The 22,763-nt window shown below is 41.3% G+C and overlaps 1 protein-coding gene across 1 annotated transcript in view; it reads left to right on the forward strand.

Annotated features, from left to right (window-relative positions):
• Nucleotides 1–352: 352 nt before the first annotated feature.
• Nucleotides 353–22,763, forward strand: part of LOC109630586 (V-set and transmembrane domain-containing protein 2-like protein) — a 42,934-nt gene continuing 20,523 nt past the window's right edge. Inside the window, exon 1 of the mRNA XM_069526608.1 lies at nt 353–612. Coding sequence (XP_069382709.1) covers nt 492–612 — 121 coding nt within the window. The 5' untranslated portion in view covers nt 353–491. The remainder of the gene's footprint in view (nt 613–22,763) is intronic.

Here is a 22,763-nt window from a genome sequence, read left to right on the forward strand (position 1 = left end):
AGCTCGGAGCACCTCCATGTTATTTACCTGGTTGGTGTTCTTATTGTATTTTATTTTATGTATTGTAACCCTAACCCTATCTACCATTAATGTTACATGACCATAATACTGATGTTAGGATGTGTTTCTTGTCTTTACAGGAAAAGCGCGTAAAATTGCACGTGGTCCAAATAAAGGTTAGTGGAGGTGTGTTTAATATCCCTCCTCTCATAATTGATATTCCTTCATCTCAAGCCGCGGCACTCCCCGTCAGGGAGCAGTGTCCCTCCGCCCCGTGCAGAGCGCAGTGAGGAGAAGCAGAGCGTCAGTCAGTGTGCTGGATACAGAGCGAGGCTGCAGCTCCGTCTCCTCTCAGGTACCTCACTCCTCTGCCCGACAGAAACTCACCTGGATCTAAAACACTACAGATAGAGAGACAGAAAACATTGCGAACGACGTGTCCTCCACCCGATGTGAAAAGAAGAGAGGGGAGCAGATCTACACCAGAAGAGATGGGAGCGTTTCGGCTGCTGCTGAGGAGTTTGCATTACATGGTGGGACTCTACATCCAACTTAGTGTCTCCACGAGGCAGGCTGGACACGGGGAGGTGGAGAACCACATCTCCGGGAACGGTAGGTCCACAGCCCCCCTCCTTCCTCACGGTGCTTCAGGTGCTGATGCTGTATGAGAAGGGGGGGGGGGGGGGGGACTCAACAAAGAGCAGGCTGATAACAACTGATGCCACAGTGTGTGTGTGTGTGTGTGTGTGTGTGTGTGTGTGTGTGTGTGTGTGTGTGTGTGTAAACCCAAAATGCTTGTGGTTTGCTCTGTCAATGGTTGAGGTATCGTCACTCATTCAGTGAGCACATGTCTAAATCCATCATATAACTCCAACAAGGCTTGAACACTCTACACTTATATATTTTCAGGCATTTTCTACCTATAGATCATAGATTATAGATCTTGCCTTGAGCTGAGATACATGTGTAATGGTTTGGAGGCAGAGAAAAAAAGACATACAAAAATCTAAAAATGATGGATGAAATGACGGCTCCCCAAAAGTGGAGCCAGAGCGTCTCAATTTCCACTTGGTGGCTGGCTGCAGCGTAGGTCATAAATCCCACCTCCTCCATGTTAATTAATGGGAGATGGAGCAAACTAAAAAGTATATACACATCAAAAAGAATGTTCTTAAATATGGTTTCTGTCATTGTCTGTAGTTGTTATCACACTGATGTCTGTATAATGTATGTCTGGGAAGTTATGTTTTAATTAGTTATCTGAGGCCGTAAAAATGGGCTGAATTGTCATGATGACAACTGAGTCTGGCTCATTATTGGTCGAGTGCACGTATCGATGTCATTTTCGCAACCACGGCTCCGCCCCTGATCGGTTATACTAAACAAAGTTAATTTCCATGGCCTCTTGTTAAAGAGTGTAAGGATTGTGTTCTTGAGATGTGCAGTGAGTCAGTGCTCATGACGGACACAGGGTTGAGTCTCCTCCTCACTCTCTTCTGATCACTGGCTTATTTATTCAGCTGATAAATGATAGAAGTTAATAAGCCTCTTTTAACATCTGATGAACAATCTCTGCTCCAGCTCACATCTGCCTCATCCTCTCTCTCGGAGAGCTTCCCCAAATGGCCTCCAGTGTTTACACTTGGTTACGTCATATCATCTTAACACAGAGGAGTGTGTGTCACGGCTCTCTGGTTTGTCCCAGCAACTTTGCCGATCTCCACAGGTGTCAGGCCAGCAGATGTGCCGACGCCACCGAGTTTGTTTGAAAAAATCAGGCGAGGAGCAAAGGGAAGGGAGATGGAGTGGAAGTGATGGCCAGCAGGTCTGAACGCCTCGGTGCCCTTGAGGCAATGACTCTCCTCCTGCCGATCTGTTATCAGCCTCTCTGACTCCTGCGAATTTGCTCCATCATCATCACACACAGCAAACAGCTACCTCAAACTGTATGACACGCACGGCTCTGTTTGCATCCCATAAACACTAAACTGCACTGTGCATCCATAATGGACACTTCAACTATATTAAATCTCATGATTTCAACATGAATGAGATTCACACTCCCTTTAACGTGAGACGCTGGTGTCAGGAATGAGCATGTCCGCACCCACAGAAAAAGATTCATTGAAATTTGAGAAGAGTGAATTGAGTTAAAAGTCATTTTGCAAGCAGCACAGAGCGAGTGCATCCTCCAGAGGGAGCGAAACTCAGAAATGTTGGATATTACCTGAAGAAATAGTTTGACATTTTGGGAAATGTTCACTTGCGTTCTGAGAATGAGATGAGACGATCTATTGTATATAAATCTCATATCTGTTTATTAAATTTGAGAAGGGGGTGAATGAGACCCAATGTGATCCCCTCACTGCCCCTGTAGATGCACTTAGGGGTTTTTGTCTGGTCTTGTATGTTTACGTTGTTCATTCAGCCTCTTGCAAGCCTCTCCGACGTTTCTCTACTTCGTACTTACACCGGTCACATGTGATTTAATCCACTGCTGACATCTTCCCCTGTGAGGTCTGTGTCTTCAGGTTGTACCAGCAGAGACCTTAAGGTGTTTAGTTTAGTTCTGACTGCTGTCTAGATATTCTCACAGCCACAGCTACGTAACTGAGTCCCACTTTGATGCGTCTGTCTGTCCCTGTTGTTTAGCAATGTCCATCCTGCTCGATAACATTATTGTTATCAAATACTGTCCATTAGATGTCATGTTAAATAATGTATCCAAGTGTAAAATAGTCAGCAAGCTGTTGCTATGTGCAGTAATATGAGTAGTATCTCATGGCAGGTTAGTGAATACATAACATAAAGGAGCTGAGCTAATGTGCTGGTGGGAAGAGATATGTTCGAACAGTGTGTGTGTGTGTGTGTGTTTATTTCAACCTGAGGGTAAAATTAAAGAATTCTTTTTAAGCAAGTAATTAATAAATATAATAATTAATGAAATATTCAGAACACAAATAATGCTGTGGAATAATGGGAAATCGAATAGGATTGTCAGATGATTTTCAAGGCTGGAATAATGAAAAATGACATAGAGTATGAGGTTAAGCTCACCTGAACCCACTATTATCGATGTACAGTATTCTCTGCAGGATAAGTTTAACGGCTTTTTTTTTGTTGCTGTCCATAGATATGATTTGAATTCACAGAGTGAGCTTCACCACAGTGAGTCATATCAAAACAAAAGAGGACAGGGTCAGCAGCCTTCTTCTGCTTTACTGAAAATATGTACACTTTTTTTCCATTAGACATTAAAGCCTTTCCAAACGACTGCTTCATCCTTATAACGTGAAAACATTCAATGGGATGAATGGTTTAGTTATTCAACATTATCCAAAAGGTATCAGAGGAACAAGCCGGGCAAACAGCCCCCCCGATGTCCTCTCTCTGCCAAAGAGCATTAAGAAAACACTGACTTTAAAGGTGAAACTGCTTGAATCTGTATTTTTACTGGTTTAAAACATTTGTTCTGCTTATTTTGGAGAGATGGAGAACTCTGCAGAGAATTCAGCTCTTGGTAAAAAAAATACTCCTGAACGATGAATACTGAATCAACCAGAAGTCAAACCAGAAAATGAGTTGTTTGACAACGACGACAACATCCCCTGAAATTATATGTCACTATGAACCAATATTACATGAAATCAATGTTTTAAAGGTTAGGAGCAGCTTATTAGTATCTTTAATTTCAATGTATGATGATAGATAACCTTTGCTTACATTGCCCCCCCTCCCACCACACACACACACACACACACACACACACACACACACACACACACACACACACACACACACACACATACATATCCAGCAACATTGTATGCACTAGTGTCAGACCCTAAATATACTACAATTTGTGGTGTGTTTGTGTTTTCTGAGCCCCTGGGAGTCATAATTCATCCCATCTTTGCACTGGCTCCCAACCACATGGACTACAGAACAGGAAAGGGTAGAAAAAAATTAAAAAGAAGAACGAGAAACTAAAGAAAAACTGTTAGGAAAATCTTTACTTGAATTTCCCAGTGGTCTGGTCTACATCTGCCCAGACGTTGTTTTAGTCATTGATACTTTTCAATTAACTCCTAATTAGAGCGTGGTTATCCAGCGAGGAGATTGTTCCAGCCAATCAATGGGCTTAATTAATCGGAGAAGGGTATATTAGCTGTTCGGCCAATGAGATGGTAAAACTTTGCAGAGGAAAACAAATTGCAGTGAGACAGCAGGAGCAACAATAACAGTTCACAGTTCCATTTAAATATACCAGAGCTTGCCCTTTTATTCATCAATGGATTTAAATTATACTTATTTAAATTATATTATTGTCCCCACATAAAGTCAAGACTTGATGAAAGAAGTTATCCACACCTGCAGGCCTTCCCTCAGAGTCCTATCTTCACCCTGTTTTTACCTCCATCCTCAGAGAAACCAGCCTTGATCTGACTCCTATTATTAGATTGGATTTTAACCATTTTCCAATTCAACACATGAATCATTTTCCATTCAGTGAAGACAGAATCCTTTACGGCTGCTGCGCCACCTTATAAGGCTTCAGGCGTGGCTGCTCCTCTACACTATGACAGTAGTGGAGGAGAATGCAGAGGGATACATGAGTGTAAACTTAGGTCTGGCACAGATGCATTCACAGCCTGAGGTGGATAAGCCTCCTTGTCTCTTTGTCACCATCTCTCTTTTTACTATTTTTCTATTTTTGGGTGAGTTGCATGATGAATATAATTGTGGCGTAGGAGTGGGACTTCCGCTGAAAGCAAGCTGGAGGACAGAGGCAGCATCACCACTCTACTGTTAGAATATTAAAAATGTAACAATGGCCAATGCAGTATCACTGGCAAAGTTTCAGCAGCAGCTTGTGGGGTTTACTCACGTCTTCTGCGGAATCAGACACCAAATGTTCCCGTCTGCTCCTTGCCTCCCACTCACTGTCATGTAAGACTCCAAATCAGGTGCACTGATGTTGGATTTTTCACTGTTATATATGTAGATAACAGTTAGCTGGATGAGCTAATATGAAGTAGCACTGAATTAACACTTGGAATTAATTTTCTAAAGTAATTACATGAGCATTTGTTTGGTTACAGAGAGATTTTGTAAAGTTTTTGAGGTTGAAATTTGAGAATTGTATTTTTTTCATTTGGGTTATAAAGAAAAAACTCTTCTCTTGGATCCAATCTAATCCCAGCTGAGCGAGAGGTGGGGTACATCCTGGACCGGTCGCCAGTGTAGCACAGAGCTAGAAGTAAATGTAAAAACATAGATTGCCTAAGAGAATGCATTGATTCTTTTTATGTCTTTTGTTCAGCCACCATGAAAATATAGCAACAGCCCGACAACTTCATGGTAAAAAACAAGCATCTGGCAAATCACTGAGCAACATCCCCTCCAGTAAAACCATATTTGTTTTGACCCTTTCCCTTGGTATACAAGTTTACAAACAGGTTTTACTATCTGCTTGCTAAAGCTGCTTTCAGACATGCACTGAAGTCCGAAGATTATCCTCACTTTCTCGGGAGGAGGTGCACGTATGAACGCAAATGTCCAAATGAGAGCCTCCGGATTATCACCTTGTAAGAAGTCTGCAGGAGAATCCGGTGTGAGAACACAGCAGGAGGTCCTCGCTGGATTAGTGAGTGGGGTGGTTGATGAGGTTTCTAACTCAAGACAGATCCAAGAATGGAAAAAAACAAAAAGCAAACAAATAACAAACAAATATATCCAGGTGAAAAAGTGGTGTTATAGATAAAGATGTCAAGAGCTGACACGTTGTCTGTGTGTCAAGAAAAATTACGGAATTAATTAGTTACTTCCTGCCTCTGCCTGCTGCCCCCGGCTGCACCACCCCACGCCTGAATAGTCAGGAGGAGTTACTGCTGTTGTGAACGCGTGAACGTGTGTGTTGTGTGTGAAAATCCAAACTGCGGGTTAAGTCTGGAACCAATTCTTCATACTTTGTCCACAGGTCATGTCTGCAAACGGTGTGAAGTAATACCCATGTCTGGGCCCAAACCTTCAGGTAGCAAGCAGTGAGGGATAGTGAGCAGGAGCTGACTCAACCTGTTGAATCAACTTCATTTTGGTCTCCACACAGACAAACTTGGATTTCTCCTGTTCGCTTGGAATTTTTTGTGTCACAACTCTGTCAAAAGTCCCCAACCAATAGAATGCCAGGCGTCGTTCCCTTTCCTTCAGTGCGTCCCGTGCGGGCGGTTACTCTGAAGGGAAACGACGTCACTTAACTCAAAGGTTTAGCGGATCGCCAGCCAACATGCACCAGCAAAGTCAAGGACCTCAAGTAAGTTTCTTTTTATTTCAATAGTTTCATAACTGGATTCAACTTTTGAGTTAAATGACATAGTTTCCCTTCAGAGTAACCACCCGCACGGGACGCACTGAAGTAAAGCGAACGTGCCCACAACGAGGCAGGGATCATATCGGTCATTTCATTGGTTGACCAGTGGTCAACATGACACCTGGCATTCTATTGGTCGGGGACACAGTTTGACCAGGAGCCGAGCAAATGTACTATAAACAATATTTGCCCACACATCCAGGAAAATGAATGATCAGTGTTGTTGTCTGTCTTAAATCTTAGGTTTTAAAATAACCTAGTACTGTCAGGTATCAGTAAATGTAATGTAAGCCCAGACCTTTATGTAATTGTGCAAAGTAACACAGTACCTTGATATTCTTTCCATATTTGCTTTTGAAGCTCTTTCCATCATGTGATTTAAACTTGGAGCCCTTTTACACACACACACACACACACACACACACACACACACACACACACTGTCAGTATCTATGTTGCTCAGAAGGAGACATGAAAGTGTAAGAAGCAAAGTGTCAGAACAAACAGGAAGGATGGGCGAGGAAGCGGAGGAGAGGGGGACAGGCTGACAGTTTTAAAGCTTGTTGGTGCTCAGCAGTAGGTAGAGCCAGTGTGTTTAGGTCCTGACCTCAGTATATACTCGTCACTGAGAAGACAAGTGCTGCAGGGCAGCCTGGGATAAACTACAGAGAGGAGAGAAATTATTACTGTAGCACCTTCCCTCTGCTACACGGCTTGGTTGTCTCAGGAATGAAAAATCAATATTTTATGTTTCCCTGCTTTGTCTGCATATTCTTTCATGAGTAAATTGTACTTAAAGATATGATTCATAATCTTTTCTTATTAATAGGTGTTGATTTTCCTGCACTTTATTGACACAATTCAGTAGTGATTGAATATTTCATATCCTTGCCACACCTTGTTAATAATGCCTGGCTCAACATTGTGATGACTGTTAGTCATCAGCGGTCCACATACCTTCGTCCTTTGGCCTTCACTTACTCAACCAATAGGAGCCATGTCTTTGCAGATGTTGTGACAGCAGCCATTATCTTGTGTTTTATTGGGCGCAAAAGCCTCCTGCTACATCTGAGATTTCTTTAGCTCTCAGCTGTACTTTAGTCATCTCATCTTTGGATTCTCCCCTTACTGTTTGACATGATTGTTGCGTTTGAGGGTTTTTTCAGTTTGTTGTAGGACCATTCTGCAGCATAATATGTGAGCTGCAGGTTTGTGGTCTGTGTCAAGCTTCTCATTTCAAAACCATGTGACTGAAGTTACCGCTCTTTGAGATACAAGCTCCTCGATTTTTCTAGCTGGTCAGATTATTCAGTTTCGGAAATACCTTGTTCTGTATCACATTTAGTTGTTTGATATATAGTCCTGCCTGCATCCATGTTGTGTGGAAGAACAAATAGCTCCATCCTATTGATGAAAATCTAAGATACAATTTAAAAAGCACCAGTGTAACCTCAAAAACCAAAAAAAGACTTTAGAAAGCCGCTGAAATACAACATTTATATTTGTTTCATGTAAGAATGAAGGAACAGCCTTGTTATTGTTCCACACAGATCTGATGTTTTCGTCTGCTGCTATTTTCAGTCTCTTCAGATTCTACAAGGTCTACAGTGAACACTTCATGTATGTCATGACTCAGTTGTAAAGTCTGTTTCCATCCATGTTTTTAACTTTCATCCACCTCAGAGTAAAACATTTCCACATCGTTCTTATACATATACATTTCTTAAATGCAAAAAACACAACCTCTTCCTCGACATTCAGTCTAAAGACATTTGCAGCTCAGATGTTTCATCCTATTCAGCCGTATAACAGCTCAGCAGTATACCATATACGTTTGAAAATGAATAATGGCTTTCCAGGGAGATAAGAGAACAATGCAGAGAATTGATAGAATATGCCCGGAGCGTTAAAAACTTCACTCCAGCTGTCACCGACAGTTGTTCTGTCGCTGTGGTCACGGAAGAAGTCATTTGAGTGGACAGCACTAATCGGTTGTTCCTGATTCAAGCAGCCAATTTATCATTCTAACCAGTAAAAAAACATGGCAGCAGTTCAGGTGTTGACAATGTAGACTTGGTGTCCTCCATCATCCCCGTCTCCTCCTTCCTTCCCTCGCCTGCTGCCGCTCGCTGTGCTGTGTGTAATAAACTCTGAATCTTCTTCCTTCCCCCTCGATGAGAGCACTCTCCTCAAAACCGGCACAAACAAGCTGTGGGGTCAGTTGGCAGTCAAGGACTCTCACTCTGTCTTTCTCTATATGTTCCTCTTGCCGAGCTCATCCTTTGCTCTCTTCACGGGCGTGTGTGTGGGGACATACTTTGGAGGAGAAATGATTGCAGGCAGTTTTGAGCGTGGTGATCCAAAGCTTCACTTCCTCTGAGGTGTCCCTCTATGACTCATCTTGGGACTCATCATCCAACCCGTGCGTGCTTGTATAAGGCTCTGCGGACTTTGTGTGTGAGATGATTAAGACAGCTTTGAGACAAAAGATCCTAACCATCGCATTTTGTACTCTGTGTGTGTGTTTGTCTTTGCATGAGTGTACAGTCTGTGGTGTGTGTGTGTGTGTGTGTGTGTGTGTGTGTGTGTGTGTGTGTGTGTGTGTGTGTGTGTGTGTGTGTGTGTGTGTGTGTTTGTAGTCATAGAGATGGAGGGGGATAGAGTATTCCCTCTGTTGCACTCAGCATGATGATGTTGGGGAGGCTGCTTGGCTGAGAATACTTGTCTGAAAGAGGGTTGCTTATCTTCTATTAGACACATTACTGCCAACGTTGCCGTCAACGTGAAGACACACGGACTCACACACACTTTCAGATTTAGAGAGACACACACACACACTTCTCCTGGGGAGGCACTTGGCAGGATTCATCTGTTGGCAGTGTCACTGAGGGAGGAAAGAGGAGGAGGAGGAGGGAGACAGGAGAAGAGGGGAACGTGATGTATCCGTGGTCCAGGATCAGTCATTTGCAGCCTGAAAGAGCTTCTCAGCCTCCGACTGGCTGCCACATAATTTGATGAAGTATCTGTGTTCTCTGGAGAGTCTATGATTTTGTCTGTACAAGTCTTCCTTTAAGACACATGTTTGCTTGACATTGATTATTAGTTTTTTTTGTCTGCTCCCGGGTCACTACAGTTCTGAGATGATCTACATTTATTTGACACGTATATAGAAGATAGATAACAATAGAATAGTGTTTCTCGTCAGTTTCAGCACCTGTCATGGCACTGTATGGAGGTTTGAAATTGCACAATGCCTCATCTCCCTACAGGGATTCTGAGAAATGTAAAAGAAATAATCAGGAAACAAGAAGAAAAAGAAAAGTCACTCTGGCATATTTGTTTTGTTCCATTTTAAAAAGAATCAAGGGCACGCTGCAAAAAGCTGCTTTCAGTGCTTTTTAATCACATTTAATGGAGCGATGCGACGCTGCCTCATCACACAGTCGCACTGAATTTATAATTCAAGCACTGCGGAGACCATGAAAATAATCATCAAGTCCCTTGTGCAGATGGTAAAATACACATATCATAGGCCACTATATAAACGTCCTGTTATTGTAACACATCCTTAGACACACACACACACACACACACACACACTGGCAGAATGCCTTTGGCTGAGCTCCACAACAAGCAAATAATTATTGGAAAATTCATTAGAAAATGTTTTATTATCTCCATTCTCATGTTGGTAAAGTTTGTTGGAGGGAAACTGACTCATGGGTAAACAAGCTCACTCGCATATTACTGCCATTAAGAATTATATTCCAAAAATGATTTAATGTGGTAAATCTGTCATCGTTGTCATCGCACTGCGTATTTGCCATGCAAGACACTGAAACTTAACCAACAGTAACTGACTGGCCTGGTTCAAAATTAAGTGACAAACCAGGTTACTTCGCAAATCCAATGTTGCTATAAAGCAATAGCAGCTTCTACCAGTGATATGAAATAACCCAACTGATATGGATTTTTGGAGCCAAATAACGATATAAAGGATTAAAACATTACAGACAACTTTTTTGCCATGATTCCTTCCGATGTCGTCATCAAACTCTTATGACAAAGAAATTTAACTGAGGCTAGATATTTAAAAATGTAACCATAAACTTCATTATGAATAACTAAAACATAAAAACAAAACACAAAAAAAATTAAATATAGAGAACTTGAATTAAGCCAATATTATATAAAGAAAATACAATCAAAAGCACCTTTCCTGCATTGTATATGTCTTTGTTGATCATTGTAAACTTATTAAAACAAATAATAACAACAAACTATGACACCATTACCGATGTGTTTTGCTGCATTATCAATAACATGTCAAATAAACATTTTAATATGGACAAACATTAACGCTGATATGTCTGTGAAAGACATAACCGTTAAATCAGTCAGGCTCTAGTGTCATGGGAATGGAACAAAATGATATCAACCTATATAATCGTTATCTGTAGTCTGTGTGTGTGTGTGTGTGTGTGTGTGTGTGTGTGTGTGTGTGTGTGTGTGTGTGTGTGTGTGTGTGTGTGTGTGTGTGTGTCACAGATGCTAGTTTTCTTTTGAAAATTGACATTTTACTGCGTGAGTTGCTGCCTCACTGTATGCTGTTCATTAGCTTCTATTTCCATGTCACTGGTCATATATCACTTTTCATTGTTTTGAACAGCCGCCCTCTCTCCTAACCTCCTGCCTCTTCACCATGGCAACCGTCTCTGGTGGGCCTCCTCTGTTCTATATGCCATGATGTTATGATCTTGTGTCATTCCCTGGGAATCGACTTTCCACATCATCAGCAGGCGGCGTCCCGTGACTTGGAGCATATGGGAGAAGCTGACTTTGAAGATTGCTTCAATGTGTTTGCTTCCTACGCAGCCTTTCATGTGTCTGATATCGAAGCAAACATTTACATTTTGAGAGTTTTCTGACGCTCTGTCCAAAGGACAGCATGGAAAGCTTACATTATTTATTTAACTCACAGTCAGTAATACTTTCAAAATGAAAGAGCGACTTTTTCCCCCTGAACCTCTTTAATCCCGTCAGGACCACCAGCGAGCCCTGTTGAGCCCCAATTGATTTAATGTGCAGCGATAAAAACATTGCTGGGTTTAAAGATTTCTCAATATAAACATGTGGTTTCAGTGAGGGGCTGCAGCATAAATATGGGACATACCGGACACATATCGGTCCACTTTTGTCATTCAGGATGGATGGTTTTTTGGGTCTAAATTTAAAGATAATGTTTGTTATCCTGGAAATGCCCGCGGGAGCAGCCTACACTAACAACCGATGATTGGTCTTGTTTAGTACAGTCCTATGAGGGTCACAGACACTGGCTTCATCGATGGGTATCAGGACATGAAGAGCATTTTGAAAAATAACTACTATACTACCACCATAACTCTTCAGACACCTCACATTTTATATGCTTATAGTTTAACAAATTACTAAATTATTTAGTGTACAACTTTGCTGATTTGTCCGTATTTATGATCTGCGCTAATCTGAATAATGTTTCTTTCTGAAAGTTGGTCCAACTGCATAAATATACAAGAAGTGACCCCAAGATTTGGAAATCAAATTTATTGAAACTAAAATTATTTTTTTAAATTTAAGTTAAGCTCAATTATTTTCAAGCCTCTTTTAAATGTTGTCATGAGAAGGTACTGACAATTTTACTTGTCAGATTTATGTGTGAATGAGCACTTGAGTCACAATTAATTGCAGTCATAAAGTATCATAAAGGCTCCAGCAGCAGGATAAATAAACATAGAGATTTAATACATGCTTTGTTCTGCCTTTTGAACAACACATAAAAGTGTCAGTGAGCTATCATCTCTTATGCACAAAGAAAATCAGTTCATAAATCTCAAAACCTTTAGAAGATTCTCATCAACTCAATAAACTGGTTCATGGTGCAGGATGAAATAGATAATAAAATAGATCAATGCCAACTGCATGAATATCTTGTATAATATTTTATATATCACATATAAGAAAAACAGACTCTAAATGGAGTGAATGTCTACCTGTGCATATTTCAAGTTTATTGAAAAATGCTCACCTGATCGACTGAAGATCTTCTCCGCTCACCCCAACCGGTAGTGTTGGGTGTCATTATAACATTCTAATGCCTTGACCTTAATGTGTAAAGTGCCTTGAGATAATGCATCCTGTGATTTGGCGCTATACAAATAACATTGAATTAAATTGACTTTGGAGGAAGTGTGGGATCGACTCTGAAGCAGTTGTTGAGAAAGTCTTAAGACATAGATGTAAAACAATGCTGCTGATGACATCATTAAAGCTCACACTCCAGCTTGACTGGCTGTGCACATACAAAACACCAGGGCTTCAAACGCCACATTCATTTGGTAACAACTAAAAGCAAAATGAAGTTCATAGTCATGCATAGACTATTGTGCTCAATTATGTGTGCTGCCCTGGCCGTTTTCAGACAGTGTTATCCATTGCTGTGTGTCTGCAGTGACCGGGCCAAATTACATCGCAGTGGAGAGCCTCTTTCTTACACAGTGGGTGTGTGTGTCAATGGACACAGACACGGTGTGTGTGTGTATTTTTGTGAAATTGCATCCTGTGAATGACTCTGCATCCAGCGGTGGGAGCCACAGTTACCCAAACTCAAGCCAAATGAACTGGCATACGTGTTAGCACTTGTTCAAAGTATTGTTTCAGAGTGCACGCGCTCGCACACACACACACACACACACACACACACACAGACTGTGCTTGAATCCAATCATGCTCTTTCCTTTTTTGGCCTGGCTGCCAGTGATCCACATATTCTGTCTTTCATGTCCAGCTAATAGGCTCTTGGCTGTCTTTGAGGCCCTGCGTGGTATTTACAAAAGGCTGCTGAGTTGGACAGCTTGATAGCTGTGGGCATCGTAGAATGAAACATGTAAACACACACATACTACACGTACACGCTAATTCTCTTAACTCTCAGCTTGGTGTGGTAGAACAGCGTAAGTGTAAATGGTCTTTTCTCAATGTGGTTTGTAATGGTCGGCATTGATGACAGCTATACTTTGTTGTATTTGATGCATGTCCTTGAGAAGTATTTTTGCATTACTCATTGTTAGGGATCTTAAGGACTGATCTTTATAAAGACTTCGTCAGTCCTGTACTTGTAACTTGTGATGAGTGATAGTGTTTATTGTTAAAGTGTAAAGTGAGCGCAGGTCAGAGGGGGAGTGAAGAGGACGCAGACTCGGACAGAGACTCTGACACAGGACGACTGGACCTTTAATGTGCATCTATCGTCTCTAAAAAAAAAGAATGTAGCGGAAAACATGAATCGATTACGATCAGCCTTTGCAGAGTCGTCCACATCCGCATCGTGATGCATCTAAGAATCAAGAATTTTCCACAACTCTAATTGATGTTAAATTGTGAAGTGATATACTAGTGAAAGTGGCGACTGGCAAATTATTTGGGGCTAAAGAAAAAATGTGCCTACAATAACCAAGCCAGGCAACCCCCCATGGTGAGAGCACGGGCAGGATGTACGCCAGCCAATCATTCTATTGGGTCCAAATCAATTTATTGTTCATGTTCATTCCAGTCCTGCGAGGGTCATTTCAGCTCTAATCACTGCAATACAACAGCTTCGGCCTAATTGCTTTATTATAAGTTTGTAATTTGTAATGACAAAAGTATCGCCAAAATCATTTTCTGGTGTATCTTTTGATGTAAAAATAATATCTGGGAACTAATTTCTTTATAGATGTAGTGCAAATTTAGAACATTTAATTTGACCCAGATTTAAAGGTTTCAGAATGTGGTTAGCCTATAGAGACATATAGCAGAAAGGGGAAACCACTAACCTGGGTCTCTCCAAATTACAAAATTCAAAGTAAAAGTGATGCCTCTGATTTATTCTTTGCCTTTGGACAGAGCCAGGCGGTTTCCCCTGTTTTTTGAATTTATGCTAAGTTAAGCTAACTGTTTCCCCGAAAGAGAACACTTTCTGTCTGTTAAAATGATGTCTAGCTATAGACAACTGAGAAATAAGGATTGCTCATACAAGGCTTCTTCAGGATAGTGACAGCTGATTTCACTGAGACTGGGCAGCGAAACACCTTAATGCTAAAGGGAGCCCCAGACATTTCATAGCTGAGACATGTTGAGGCCTCAACCCGACAGAGAGCCAGTGGATGAGGCTGCTCAGAGCTCTGCTTTACTGTCCCCTGGGTGGATATCTGTCTGCAGCTGGCTCAGAGGACCAGTTTGGCCTGAGAGGATGCAGCTCAATATTGGTGCTTCACAGCCCTAAACATGACATGGTGTCAATGTCGAGAGCATGCTGCATATCCAGCTGAATTGCTACTAAAGGGAAACTACAACCATGGGCCCACTCAGTGCTGCAGACTGGGGATTAGTGATAGTGAGAGTATGTTGCATATCGAATCACCTTTGACTTGGATGCTTTGCCCAGCAGTGCATTAAGACTCAGACATGTCTACAGTGGCCATTTTGCCCTTTTCCCAGTAGATGCATTCAGTAATGTGGCCTCAAAATGGGGAAGGTGCAAACCAGCATGTAGGATACATGCATCATCATCATCATCATCATCATCATCATCATCATCATCATAGGCTATCCAACTTGTCCTCCTCTGGTTCTGCACTGGCAATATCCTCTTATAATCTCTGTAGTCCATGCACATCACTACACAATATACATTGTTTTGACTTTTAATAGCCCATTTCACCAACGTAGAAAAAATATCAATCATTTTGTGGTTATGTTCTTCAAAAGGTCATCAAACTATATCTCCTGCTATTATTATTTTTGAGAGACCCCTAACGTTACATTTAAATTACACAAGAACCCTAATTCAAAGTCCACTTACGTTGTTGGAGTCTTTTACCACATAACACTGCCTTCATCAGCAGATGGGATGAACCTCTAGATCCTCTTGTCCACAATGGCTTAAAAGGTTACAGATCATACATGAAGAACGTGATATATAAATGGAAGCATCAGAACAAGTTCAGATTGATCAAGGATCTGTTTTCAGGGTTAGAAGTGGGGTGATATCACATTCTAATGTAAGCTGGTTGTTGAAGCCCTATCAGAAAAGACCTGACCCCATTTGACCAGAACAGACCAGGCTATTTCAGATGAGAATTCTTCAGTATGAAAGTGGTATGGTCTTAATAGGAGAATCACCAGCACATGAATGCATGTGGGTTACATGATCTTCATACAGGGGTTAGTTTGCAGTTAATGGTCAGAATCAAAACAAATATATCTAATGGAAATTTTAAACTCTGATGCAGATGCATTGAAGCCACGTGAAATGACTGATTGCGTTGGAGCATGTCTCATTAGATTTAGATTAGATTTGAAAATGTAATTCTTTCTAGTAGATTCAATTTTATTGTCCTTGTAACAGTGAGCTCCTGATAAGCTCTGATGTCTCGCTGTTGTCCTGAGCTGTACGATATGTCAAGCTCATTAGCTCAACCAAATTGTAGTTTCAGAAAGACAAACACAGCCCTGCTGCAAATGAAATCTCCTGCAGATGAAGATTAGCGTCACTACTGCAAATAGAATACAACAGAGGAGTTGTATTCCCAGTGTCGGCTCTGATTAATACCGCGAAGACACCACGCATTCTGTTTTTACAGAGTTGTTCCGGTGTGATAGCTCAGTGTCTCTCCGAGGAGGCATGATGTGACGTGTCCCGATTTGATGTGACACTTTTCGCGCCTGTTGTTCTTTTTTTAATCTGCTGTGACAAAGTCATGCTCTCTTTTTGTTTTTTTGTCTTTTCCCGTGTGTCTTGCTCCCCGCACCCTCCACTTTTCTCACCTCCATTTCTTCTCTCTGCACATGGTAATGTGGCAGCGGTGTCACTGATGTGGCAGCCGCCAGGAAGATGAAAAGATCAGTTGCTGATGCAGGCAGGGCAGACAGTCACCTCTCACAGGCACAGAGTTTTGTCACCTCTGATTATCTGAATGTGATTTAGGATACTTTAAAATCCCAGGCAAGTTTTGGAAAGTAGGCCAGGTACCTCTCTTTTGCCCCTCAGCTCCTCGTGCTGCTGTCTTCAGTCCTAAGGGGGTTTTTAGTTTGATTTATTTTTTCTTATCGTAACCAGCTGCACTAAACTGAGACTGCACAGTTGTTTAAAAAATGATGCTTCCCTCTCCTCAGTTTGCAAAAATCAAGCAAAATTGATCATCTGATATTTATTCTGAATCAGAAAACATTTTTTTGATTTGTAGCTTTTATTGAGCATTAATAAATTACAGCCTTGCCAGACTGAAGCCACCAGTGTTGCCTTCACAGTCACCACATGCAAAGTCACTGTCCACCCACTGCTGTATATCACCCAGATTTCTTTTTTAATTAGATGTGCAGACAAGAGCTTTCATGAAACTTTCTACTTTGACTAGAATTGCTTTCAGGTGAAGAAAAAGGCAGACAATTCACTTCTAAAGATGAGTCAGTGTATCAGGTTTTAGTGCGACCAATATTTATGCTCATTCAAAATGTGCTTGTCGGTGCATGGCATTGTTACAAGATAATAGACTGATGGGGGTAATGAGTTTTATTTACAAACTCACAAAGCAACTTTCTGTTGTGTCACTTTTATGGAAACTGCATGTGCATATCATTGATGAAGAGTAAGGTCTGGGGTCTCGACAACCACTCATCCAAAATCACTTTACAATGCTACTCTTACTGGGCTGACACAACAAACCCACCAAGTTTGAAGACAATCGAAGGAACTGTTGAGGAATTTGACCGATGGACATACAGCCGGACAGAAGCACCTTTCCCACAGGTCAGAAAACCCACCAACACCCACTACCACCTGCTTGTAATGAGAATGGATACAATTGGCATTCACTCCTGGGTCAAATGACTCTGCAGTAAATGCAGCTCCAGCTCCAATCTGGATTGATGGAAAAATGAAGAAAAAGTTAACACGACAGTGAGGTGAGACCGATACTGGTCACTGGTGATACAATACAATATGATGGAAGATTGGAGTAAGAAATCCATTAGATCCATCAGAGTGAAGGCTTAATGCGAATTCAAAATGTATGCATCTGCCAGTATGGGCCTGTATGGGTCCTCGTAAATGTCGTCCTCCACCCATGTCAGTAAGGGTTTGTGCGGACCAGACTTTGTGACAATGCTGACTGTATGTGTTGACTGCTATTGCTCTAGGTACAATCTATCCACCTACTGGAATGGAATGTGGTATCAGGTACACGTGTGTGGAACACCAGGCCGATGCACACCCATTTTTTATTATGAATGGAACCGCGGGCATGTATGTGTGAACGGCAGAAATTCATACATCTCAACAGACACAGGATGTATGAAGTATAATCAACTCTTTAGAAGTCTGCTGCTCATCTGTGAAGAATCTGGATTTTACAACTCAAGGTTTTGCGGGTCATGGTGGTTATTGGAAAAAGGTTATCAGTAATTGATCACCCTCACTTTAACTGAATACTATCCTAAATAAGTTGGGAAGTTATCAAAAGAGTGATCATACTATATTGTGCAGTGATGATGCTGCTTGCATGTGTTTTGCCAGTGCAGTGCACTGTTGCATGATGTTGCATTGGTTCTTCTAAAGTGATGCTAAATATGGATTTATTATTGGAAGATTGTGCCCTTTTTACAAGCATATGTAAAAAACCTAGAATACTGTTTCCTGTTTACTCTTCTAAAACATGTTGTTTTTAGCTTTGTGACTGAAAGGCGAGTCTGGTACTCACTTTGTGGTGGCTTGCAGCTATAACTTATTTTTCTTTCTGAAATGCTACTTCTTGAAAGTCCCTGCCTCGCTCGAAATACAAATGGCAAGGAGAGCAAAGATGAGACCGAAGGGGGGTTGGCATTTAGCGAAGGGCTAAGTTGAAGTCACTTTATAATGAGCACATACTCATACAGTGCAGAACTGTATGATTCCAAATTAGCCTTGACTTCTGTTTGGACAACAGTAATGAGCTCAAGTTAAAGAGCCACTAACTCTCCCCTTCACAGATAAAGCAAAGTAAAGTAAATGCTGAATCACTTTCCTCCACAGAATGAAATAAGCTATTTCATAAGGATTTTCTTTTTTGTGAGTAAATAACTTCAAATGAATTAAAACTCTTGAAATAAGTAAAACTGTATTGCAGGTGAATTAATCTCAGTGCTGTCAGACTTTGTTTTAGGGAAACTAAGATAAATCTCGATGCCTTTATCTTATAGTTGACAGCTTCAGACCACAGACCTTTATTAAATAAGTCCACTATATTCCAACAGAAAAAAAAAATCCCAATTACAGTTTGTTTTTACTGATTTTACAATGGAAGGAATCTGTATTTACAAATGTTTACACAAATACAGTTTTACATGAAGAATGCTTGTTAATTTATCCAAATCCACGGCCATTTTCTGTCTTTACTTTTATTGATTGGAGTTATTTGAGAATCAGATTAGTTATCCAGATCCCTTGTTATTTGTATAACTGATGTGCTTATCAACATTTAAACTAGTGTTCTATGCTGTATATAGTAAGAGAATAAATTAAGAATGTTAATTTTGTAAACTGTGATTAAGATAAATAAGATACAGTCACCTTAGTTTTCAGGTAATTTCATCACAACACAACATATGGTCACCAAAATATGCTACATTTTTCAATAAATGTACACAAATAGCAATGTTCTGCAAATAAAGCCAAATAATGGTGAATGTGTTTTTTATAAACAGTGCAGTTATAGCTGTGCACGAGAGACATCTTATTTCGCCTGTCTGAAAAAGTCCCAGCCAAAGATAAATAAAATTAACACAGACCTTGCCACACCTTCATCAGTTTATCTTACCTTTCCTGCTTCCAACTTGAGTGTAAAGTAAAGTTCCCACAATGCTCTCTGTTTCTCTGTGTTTGAATACATCCATTCTGGGATGATGGCTGAGATGAAAAGGAATTTAAAGGAGGCTTTTTACTAAAACTCCTGTAACTCTCTCTCTCTGTGTGTGTGTGTGTGTGTGTGTGTGTGTGTGTGTCACCTCATTTGACTATGTGCCTCCTCTCAAGAAGTCCATTTAATGTTCCGTGTGTGCAGGGATATGTACCTCAGGTTCATGGATGTTGGAGATGTAGTGTGAGGGAGTGTTTTTCTTTTTGTGGAAAGGTGCATGTACATGCATCTAACAAGCCAGTTCACTCGTTTATCTCTACTGTCAGCTTGCCCCATGAGAGTCGCTCACACAACAGTAACCTGCAGGGAGGAGGAGGATGAGCGAGAGAGAAAGGAAGGAAGAAAGAGGTGTGAGTTTTGGTGGAGGGAAATTTCAGCACTCCCTGCCAGACAGGCTTGGTTCCAGCTGTCCTGTCTACCAACACACACCACACCCTCCCTGTTGCTGCCTGTATGCCACAAGCAATGGACACAAAGTCTTTTCCCCTGCTCTGGGTTTTAACATTGTGAAGATAATTGGAGAGTTTTTGGCTCCCTGCAAAGTGGAGCCAAGCAGCATCAGCTATTCCACATGTCAAATGAGGACGTCAGTGAACTAATATCGCATTTATCACATTTTCCATCCATAAATGTCTCCTGTTTACAGACCTAAAAACTCAGTGTACCGCCAAACCTCTTCTTAGTCTTTATTATCAGAGTCAGAATCATCTTAGGTTTGGTAAAAATCAATTGACTTCTAATTCCTTTGCATGTTCTTTTGATTTAAAAAGTGTGGATACCTCCACCAAGGCCCAGCAGTCCCCTTATCAAACCACATTTAAATTCACTAGATCCAGGTTTTAATGTGGATCGGCATCAAATTGCAAACCCTCAAGATCCAAACTTCATGGTAATCCTTCCAGTTGTTTTTGTGTAATCCTACTAACACAAAGAACAACACAACCTCCTTGGCGAAGGTTTTATAATAAGTTTGTCTCACTTTCCAAAATAGGTGGCATAACAAATTAATAAATAGAAATAAAATGCTGGTGGGGCAGGACTGTGGTTAACAGTGTCGCCTCACAGCAAGAGGGTTCCTCCCTGTATCTATATGGGTCTGCATACAAATCTGCATACGATTCTTGGTATGGTTGAATATTTTTGTGGTGAAGATTCAAAGGTGTCAGGGACAGAACTGATTTACAAATGAAAAAAAATAAAACTCCACTGAATCCACCGTTCTTTAAGCCATCCTTCCTCCACCTCTAAACCTGCCCCCTCCTGCTCAGTCAGAGTCAGGTCCAGGAGGGTAAGCTTGCCTTCAGCGGTAAAGCTTGGGTGCTGGGTTTTAGCCTGTGCAGCTGTCGACTCCTATCTATCTGCCTGTGTCAGTGCTGGAGAGGATACTCCAGGGTGCATTAGAGAGGGTAGGGAGATTAGATGCTGAGTGCTGATATCTCCCGCTCCTCCGCTGCTGCGTCTCCTTGCTGCCGCCGCTGCCTGGCCCTGGAGAATGGACTGGTGGAGGCTGTTTTTAAAGAGGCAGAGGAAGAAAGATGCTCACTGTTATGATATCTGCAGGCCTGTTTCTTTCATTGTGCCTCTTTTTCCCTCTGACTTTATTGTCTCCTCTTCTGCTTTCTTCTCCGAAACTAGTCTTCATTCTATGGCTGGACTGCTGCAGAAAATATGAAAAGGTTTACTGCCTTAACACCAAAAGAAAGATATAGATACGATTAGGCTTTATTTAGGACTGAAAAGGAAAGATTTGTTAGCATTTAATGAGTGACACGGTTAAACCATTGGTCATTTCTCTTTCAAAATGATTTCATGCAAACATTTACTATTATCTCAACAGGAAGTGAGACTTGTTCCTGTTGGCCACTCTGAGGTTACATCCCAAACTCTATATTGTGGTTTTAAAATGCCATGTTCAAACGAAGATGATCTCTGTCCACTCAAGCGTTTGGGTCTGCCCCAGTTTGAAACCCTCTCCATAGTAAAAAGCCTGAAAATGCACATCCTGTAACCATGCATGTCCTGCTAGGCACAGGAATTGTTATGGATTGCTTGAATAAAAGCTTTTGTCCTACATTTACAAGCAGTTGTATAATTTTAAAATGAAGAATTAACTTCCCAACAGCTGTTAGGAAACAGGGTCAGCAATGCTTGTATTTAACTATCTAACTATCCAGAAGGGGGTCATGCGATAGGAGACTGACGAATCAGCCAAGGCTACATTGTGACCAAAACGCCTATCAGCAAGTGGTTGTGTCTTAGTCATAGTTTCCAAACATTCTCGTTTCTGCCCGTTCACACTAAAGCACTGTCCTGTAGTTTTCAGACTAAAATGTGTCCCGCATCATTTCTAAACTTCTCCAATTTAGCGGCTATACATGTAGTATGGATGTCGCCAATTTGCAAGGTCTGCAGGCTACTGAGAACCGCATGCCTGTCACAGGAACACGCACAGATAAAACAGTCACTACCCATGGTTTTCTAAAGTAGCACCGGCTGACCAAACAGCTGCCTGGCTAGATAGACACTAGTGTGGTAGGATTTCACAGCTGAGCGACGACCAAGATGACAACTTTGTGGAAGGTTTTTACACAGTCTAACTGTTGTTTTGTTGAAAACTTGGCTGCATCTCTCCCTTTACGCAGCAGTTTTCTTTGTCTGTTGGGAGCGTCTATAGATTCACCACAGAGATGGCTAAATCTTGGAGTGAGCTACACCTTCAAATTCATTGACTGGTGGGTTGTTTTAATTGCTGTGTGGAAGCACACTGTGATGGTTGAAACAATAAAATTGAGCTATTGTGGAGAGGCAGCCGTGTCAGGAGAAATACTGCAGGACCAATACTGCAGCTACTAAGGCTTTAAACAACTATACATGCAGGTCATGTACACTGATCAGCAACAACATTAAAACCACTGACAGGCGAAGGGAATAATTGATTATCTTGTTACAGTGGCCCCTGTCAAGGGGTGGGATATATCTGGCAGCAAGAGAACATTCAGCTCTATAAGGTTGATGTGCTGGAAACAAGAAAAGTGGGGATGTTTAAAGATCTGAGAAACAAGACTAAACTGAGGACAAGACGACTGGGTCAGAGCATCTCCAGCATGGCAGGTCTATGCTTCAAGTATGCATTGGTTTGTATCATAGATTGTATATAAAGATGGACAAAACATCTCAACTTCCTCCCACTACCCAGAAATAAAGCCAAAATATCCCGGGTATGAATGCTGCCATCTTGGGGAGATGACATCATATGAAGCCAGTGTCTGTATGGCAGCGGGTTGGAGCTGCAGTATCTAGGTAGTTTTTATATCATCAAATAACTAATCAAAACCAAGCTGACTGGCAACATACACACACATATTCAAACATTGCATCTGGGCAGCACTTTTTTTCTATGAAGGGCAATTCAGGGTTCAGTATCT

Source organism: Paralichthys olivaceus, chromosome 6 (genome assembly GCF_024713975.1).
Source record: "Paralichthys olivaceus isolate ysfri-2021 chromosome 6, ASM2471397v2, whole genome shotgun sequence".
Classification (NCBI taxonomy): domain Eukaryota; kingdom Metazoa; phylum Chordata; class Actinopteri; order Pleuronectiformes; family Paralichthyidae; genus Paralichthys; species Paralichthys olivaceus.